This window comes from Mus pahari, chromosome 6, assembly GCF_900095145.1.
Source record: "Mus pahari chromosome 6, PAHARI_EIJ_v1.1, whole genome shotgun sequence".
Classification (NCBI taxonomy): domain Eukaryota; kingdom Metazoa; phylum Chordata; class Mammalia; order Rodentia; family Muridae; genus Mus; species Mus pahari.
The window spans coordinates 92,684,484-92,691,852 of NC_034595.1; the positions used below are offsets into that span (position 1 = coordinate 92,684,484).

The 7,369-nt window shown below is 50.3% G+C and overlaps 1 protein-coding gene across 1 annotated transcript in view; it reads left to right on the forward strand.

Moving 5' to 3' along the window:
• Window positions 1–6,360, forward strand: part of Agmat (agmatinase) — a 13,826-nt gene extending 7,466 nt beyond the window's left edge. The window contains exons 3-7 of the mRNA XM_021201082.1: window positions 552–600; window positions 1,467–1,662; window positions 3,069–3,248; window positions 5,428–5,512; window positions 6,091–6,360. Coding sequence (XP_021056741.1) covers window positions 552–600; window positions 1,467–1,662; window positions 3,069–3,248; window positions 5,428–5,512; window positions 6,091–6,164 — 584 coding nt within the window. The 3' untranslated portion in view covers window positions 6,165–6,360. The remainder of the gene's footprint in view (window positions 1–551; window positions 601–1,466; window positions 1,663–3,068; window positions 3,249–5,427; window positions 5,513–6,090) is intronic.
• Window positions 6,361–7,369: the final 1,009 nt, after the last annotated feature.

A 7,369-nucleotide genomic window follows, 5' to 3' on the forward strand; every position in this document is an offset into this window, starting at 1 on the left:
TCACTCTGTAGACCAGGCTGGCCTCGAACTCAGAAATCCACCTGCCTCTGCCTCTCGAGTGCTGGGATTAAAGGCGTGTGCCACCACCGCCCGGTGCATTGCTCTCTCTTAAGTTACCTCTCTTTCCTCTTTGTTCTCCTGAGAGTGGGGCCTATTCTGTCAAATCTTTCATCACTTTGCCACTCAGTTTCAAACATGGGTGCTTCCTTCTACAGCTAGCTTTCCCTTCCTTGTTTGGGATTAAAGGCGTGTGTACTAAGGGTGTGTCTGTATCCCAGGCGGAAGGATTAAAGCTATGCATTGAGGCTGAGCTACACCACAACTAGTAACAGCTTTTTCTGGTAAGCAACACAATCAATCTCACAGTATGATCAAATACCATGCCCCAGACGGGGGAAGACATTTCCCCTTTAAAATGTCACTCATGGCCATTTAGCTGTGGATACAGTTCTGTAGTATACCCGAAAGGGTGGCAGCGTTGGGGACTTCAGGGCTGTCGCACGTGATGATCTTGCTCATGTTTGCAGACGTGTCCTGTTTTCTCTCTGTAGGTGGAGACCATACAATCACATATCCCATACTGCAAGCCGTGGCAAAGGAGTAAGTCCCAAGGTTGCAACATTCAGGAGCTAAGTAAGGTCCAGGTTGCTACTAGATGACATCAAGTGACCACTTAGGGGGTGGGTTATGGAAGGGTGATTGGAAATTCCCCACTGAGTTGTTTCTGTAACACACACACACACACACACACACACATACACACACTGCATTTTTCAGTTGGCCCACGAGTCCCAAGTGAGACATACAACCCCTACTATTTGTTTTTCTAGGCAAGCCAAATATAATATTGATGGGGAGCATCGAGGCCCTGTTCCCTCCCAGCTACCCCCCCCCATAGACTCCTTTGTTGCCTGATCAACAGAAAGTAGATTTTTCAGTGGCTGCAAGCCTACTGATAAGGATAACCTTCAGCTGATTTAGCTGGAGGAAGGTAGAGGGGGGGAAGGGGAGATGGGAGCCTCAGAATTTGTTTTAGGGAAGGCATGTGGGCAGCATTCTGATTGGGTGTTCTGGGAGGGCACACGGATGACATCCTGACTGGGGTGGAGGGGTATGTGGGTAGCATCGTGACTCAGGGTGGAGGTGGGATCAGGCTTGTCAAGAGCTGTTCTAGCATCCCGCTAGTGTGGACTGTGTTCATCTCCGTGTCCAGCAGGGCTGATGGAGAGGAGCAGGCTCTGAACACCCCATTGGTTCCTTAGCCGGAGGACAGGTGGCTCTGACTGGTTTAGCCTTTTCAGAGCTCTGTCCTGTGCCATTGTCCTTCTCTCTGAAACTCTTGGTGGCAGGCCAGTTGTGTCTGCTTCTGCCTGGTTTCTCCTAGGTGAGCTGAACATGGAAAGCAGATGCAAGGCAGGCAGCCAGTGCCAGGACTGTTGATCTCTGAGATGCCGTTTTCCCTCCAGGCATGGCCCCATGGGTTTAGTGCATGTGGGTGCCCACACCAACACCACGGGCAAACCTCGGGAAGAGAAGGTCTACCATCGGACACCTTTCCGCCAAAGTGTGGATGAGGGACTGCTAGACTGCAAGCGAGTGGTACAGATAGGCATCCGGGGCTCCTCCAGAACCCTGGATCCCTACAGATACAGTCGGAGCCAGGTGACGGACGACGACGCATGCCTCTCTCTATCCCGCAGAGTGTCTTCTGCATTGTCAAAGAGGGAGTCGACAAGGGCTTTACTAAAGTTCAGAAAGTGAGGCTGGGGCTAGATGTGGCAGCACAGGTCTGTAAGCCCAAACTTCAACACCATTCACAGTTTCATATTGAATTCCTGGTGAGCCTGGGCTACGTGAGACCTTGCTTGTGGATAAAACCAGCAATGGGCAGGCACCATGGTTCATGGAGTAAAGGGGCTTGCCATTAAGTTTGAGGACCTGAGTTTGATTCCCAGCACCCTCATAGTGGAAGCAGAGAAACAAGAGAAACAACTGCGAAACTGTGCATGCCTGTGCTACTCTCTCTCTCTCTCTCACACACACACACACACACACAGAGAGAGAGAGAGAGAGAGAGAGAGAGAGAGAGAAGCAAGTGGAGATGGCAAGCTGAGTTTGAATCAAATGAGTCATGTGGCAAGAGTACTGCAAGAGTACTGAGTACTGATTCTTGGTTGTTGATGTCTGCTTTTGTGTTGATACAGGATCTTACTCTGCAGCCCAGGCTGGCCTGCGACTCATGGTGATCCTTCTGCCTCAGCCTCCCAAGTTTGTTTGTTTGTTTTGGGGGGGACAGCAGGTGTGAGCCACCGTGCCTGGGAGACATTAATGAGGCAGAATGCCTGTTGCTGTGCAGCAGAATTAAGCAGAGGGGGCTGCTGGCTTAGAAGACATGGGCTGTGAACCTGAGTTAGGCCAGATGCCCCTTCTTAGTGTTTACTGTAACACCCGGCAGATGGAAATCCCTGATCCGAACACGGTGCAAGGTTTCCACTCACTATGTGGCCCTGGCTGTCCTGGGACTTGCTATGTAGACCAGGCTGGTCTCCAATGCACAGAGATCCGTCTGCCTCTCCCTTCGAGTGCTGGGATTAAAGGTGTGGGTCACCACATCTGCTCCTTCATTTTACTTTGATTTCAATTATGTTTATTTATTCCATGTGGCATGAGTATGGAGGGCAGAGGACACTTGCGTAGCAGGTTCGCTTCTGCTGTGTGGGGTCTTGGGGACTGAACTCAGGTCACTCAGCTTGGCAGCAAGTACCTTCACCCTCGCCAAGCTGTCTCAACGGTCCGGCCCTTTGATTTTAGAGTGTCAAGCCCAGAGTTCTGGACAGAAGCACCTAGAAGCATAAGTGACCAAGTTTCTCATGCTTGGATTTAGCAAAGCCCCTTTCTTATCCCACTAAGAACATAAGCCTTGACCTCGCGTCCTAACTTCGTCAGTAGAGGAGGGGGTAATGACTGTGGATTGCCTCGTGGCAGCCAAGGTCTGATGTGACATGCATGTATTAGGCAAAGCCTGGGGTCAGCTATCACCTCCAGCTCTTTGACTCTGGCCTGCACAGGGCTTCCGTGTGGTCCTGGCTGAAGACTGTTGGATGAAGTCACTGGTCCCCCTGATGGCAGAGGTCAGGCAGCAGATGGGGGGCAAGCCTCTTTATATCAGCTTTGCCATAGATGCCTTGGATCCCGCCTATGCCCCAGGAACAGGGACACCGGAAATCGCTGGGCTCACCCCTAGTCAGGTAAGTGGGCTTCCCTAGTGGATTCCTGAAGGGGGAATTCTTTTATGTGTCCTCTACTCCATGGTGTGTGTTGGGGGTCGGAGGGAAACCTGTGTGTACAAGTTCTCACAAAGGCTAGATCCCTCTGGAGGTGAATTTACAGGTGGCTGGAAGCCTATGAATGTGGGTGTAATGAACCAATCTTGGGTTCTCTGCAAAAGCAACATGCACTCTTTTTGTTTTTGTTTTTGTTTTGTTTTGTGTTTTTTCCAAGACAGGGTTTCTCTGTGTAGCCCTGGTTATCCTGGAATTCACTCTGTAGACCAGGCTGGTCTTGAATGCAGAAATCCACCTGCCTCTGCCTCCCAAGTGCTGGGATTAAAGGCGTGCACCACTACTGCCCAGCTACAACAAGCACTCTTAACTAGTGTTTGTTTGTTTGTTTATTTTGAGACAGCCTTGGCTGTCCTGGAACTCCTGTAGACCAGGCTGGCCTCAAACTCAGAGATCTGCCTGCCTCTGCCTCCCAAGTGCTGGGATTAAAGGCGTGCACCACTACTGCCCAGCTACAACAAGCACTCTTAACTAGTGTTTGTTTGTTTGTTTATTTTGAGACAGCCTTGGCTGTCCTGGAACTCCTGTAGACCAGGCTGGCCTCAAACTCAGAGATCTGCCTGCCTCTGCCTCCCAAGTGCTGGAATCAAAGGTGTGCGCCATCACACCCTGCCAAGTGTGGCTTCTTCATACTGCAGTGCCTGGGCCCTATGCTCCTCAGGGCTCAGGGCACTTTTTCCTTCGGCTAAGGATAGCTGTGGATACCACCCAACACAAAATTGTAAACTTGCTTGGAACATTAAGATATTTTTTTTAAAAACTGGACTGTGTGGTTTGTGAGCATGAAATTTGTAGACCATAATGTTATTTCACGATGTAATAAGGCTGTCATGTCCTCAGGGCTGACTGTAGAAATGAGGCATTGCTTTGAGCTGTTTTGTAAGTGGCTATCTAATTTCTTGTTTTGTAGCTAGGGATTAAACCCAGGCCTCACAAATACTAAGTACTCTACCCCAGAGCTTTGAGAATCCTTCCCTCCCTCCCTCCCTCCCTCCCTCCCTCCCTCCCTCCTTCCTTCTTCCTCCTCCTCCTCCCCCTCTCCCTTCCTTCTTTTCTTCTTCCTCCCCCTTTTTTCTTTGAGACAGGGTTTCTCTGTGGAGCCCCGGCTGTCCTGGAACTTGCTCTATAGACCAGTGTGGCCTCCAACTCAGAGTGCCTGCCTCTGCCTTCTGAGTGCTGGGATTAAAGGCGTGTGCCACCACTGCTCAGCTCTCTGTCATTCTTTCTGCCTCTACTTCATCTGTAGTCAATACATGGAGAATATTTTGTAGTGTTCCCTCTTAAGAACGCTGAACTTTGGGGCTGAGGGTTTAACCTGGTAGTAGCACACATTCGTAGTATGAACAAAGTTCTGTGCAATATTCCCAGCCCCAAACCGAAACACAACACACCAAGCTCCTATGGTTAAATTTGTAAAGTACATGTGTGGAACCTACCTACTCAGGTGGCTGGAGCATTTTGGAGCCAAGCCTCATGAGCTGCGCTGAGATCCACAAGGGCAGGGTCTTTTCCCACTGCCCTAATTCCCGTGTCCTTGGAGGCAGGGTCTGAGTGGCAGGTTGTCCAAGGTGTAAGGAAATTGCTTGCATCTTCTAAGAAAGGAGGCGGCCCACAACCGTCTCTCACAGTCATCCCGTCCTATCCAGAGCATTTCTGGAGAACCCTAAGCCCTCTGCTTTTCATGTGCAGGATGGAAAGTTCTTTGGTAAGGCCCGTGTACCTGTTCCTAAACCCCACCCCCAGCCACACCTTGAGTCAGTTGTATCCATGTCCCTGTGCCTATCTTCTTTCTGTGCCTTAGCCTGTGTCTTTGCCCACAATGTTCTTTTCTTGTTTGTACTTGTGGAAGCCTTCCCTCACCCAGGCTGTTTCCTGAAAATTGCCTATCTCAAGGATCTTGACATAAGACATTGCCTGGTTTGTTCGACTCCACTATCACACCCTGGAACCCCTAGTAGAGGGGCTGTGTGCTGTGAATTGTGTACCTGGACCAGCATCGAGGCTGTCGTCAGCACCACCTAGGTCAAGGATGGGTACTGTGCCTCAATGTTTCACTGGAAATGACTGTCACGTTCACCTTGGACAGGCTCTGGAGATCATCCGGGGCTGCCAAGGCCTGAATGTGGTGGGCTGTGATCTTGTGGAAGTCTCCCCGCCGTACGATCTCTCTGGTGAGTGAGGAGGAAGAATGATCCACGGGTGGCTGTTAGCTTAAATTAGATCCATCTAATGAGGTAGGCATCCATGTTCACCACGGGGACCCTGAGGAGAACATCCAGCAGCGAAGAAAGAAGCCTGTCCCCACAAACCCGACAGGCATGAGCTAATGCAAGGAACAAAACCCCTGGGAGGTGCCAGCTGTTGCTGGTAAGTGACAGAATGGCTCAGTGGCATCGCTTCTGATGTTTCACTGAGAAGTGAATTTGCAAAGCATGCTTTGCTGTGAAGTAGGGGGTTGCTTCAGCTGACACCTGGGCAAAGGAGACATCACCCCTAATTCTAACTGGAAGAAAGAAAAAAAGCTTCCAGTTAGGCCTGCTGGCTGGAGGGTGGGCTGAGCAGCCATTAGTATCAAAGGTCCCCCAGGATTCTCCTACAGTCTCCAAAAGATGCTGGGTAGGGACTGAAGGCATGTTCACAGGCAGGTGGCACCCCGAGTGCAGAAGCCAGGGCTCTGGGAAGGCAAGAGTCCTTGGAGAGTGGCTTTGGGAAGGTGTGTGCCAGCTTCACTCCTTTCTCTCCCTCCTAGGCAACACAGCCCTTCTAGCAGCTAACCTGCTGTTTGAGATGCTCTGTGCTCTCCCTAAAGTGATAACTGTCTGAGGCTGTGTTCCTGAGACAGAACAGACTGTGTCATGACGAAGCCTCAAGGACTTGTGAGCCAGCAGTGCAAGGACCAAAGAAAGCTTTCTGTGAAATGTCGCCACTGGCTGCAAACAAGGATAATTCGGAACACTAACCCAAACAGCTCATGTCTCCTTCCTTCCGTCCTAACATTAAAACATTTATTTAATTTTTATGTGTGCCTGAGTACATTAATGTGTACCACAGGTGTGCCTGTGGAGTTCAGAAGGGGGTGTAGGATTAATCCTCATGAGCTGGAGAGTTAGACAGCAGTGAGCCACCGCTGGATGCTGGGAACTGGATCCGCATCCTCTGTAACAGTAAGTGCTCTGAACTGATGAGCCATCATCTTTCCACCCAAGCTCATTCTGTGAGACAGGGTTTCTCTGTGCAGCCCTGGCTGTCCTGGAACTCACTCTGTAGACCAGGCTGGCCTCAAACTCAGAGATCCACCTGCTTCTGCCTCTGAGTGCTGGGATTAAAGGCCTGTGCCACCACTGCACGACTAAAAGTTAACATTCCTAAGGAGAAATGTTGACCGGAGAAATATAGCAGCTCTGGGTCTGGTGGTGCACCCTGGCACACACCTGTAGCCCCAACACTTGGGAAGCTGAGGCTGGAGGACTGTTACAAATTTGAGCCTAACTAGGGTTATATAGCAAGAATGGCAGACTCAGGAAACCAGAACTGTCATCTGGCCAGTCTACACTGCTTTAACTTTGTTCCCTTTGATAAAAGGCAGAGGACACAGGAGGAGACGAGCCAATGGGAAAGGCCCGAGAGGTGGCGCAGTGCAGACATTCCGTCTCCATGGCATCTGTCTCTACAGTGGAGTACCGAAGCAGGGGAGTCCAAGTGTGTCTGACGCTAACCTGGTCGATAGAGTAAGACCCATCACTAACTACCCTTCACCTCCAACAGGACTAGGGGTAAAAACTAAACAGATGCTGCCAGCTTGCTCTGAGAGAACCCCTAACTCTGTACACCTCAGGCTTGCATTATCTGCCCTTCAGGCTGACAGCCCCTCTACGCCTGCCATCTCCCATGTCATACAACTCTAACAATGTATCCACGAATCACCTTGCAATTCCAGAGGTGCCCCAGAGCCATCACACATTAAAATAGTTTATTTGTTTCCAGTCCGTAATATTCTTAAAACAAAATAACATTAGCTTTAGTGCCTG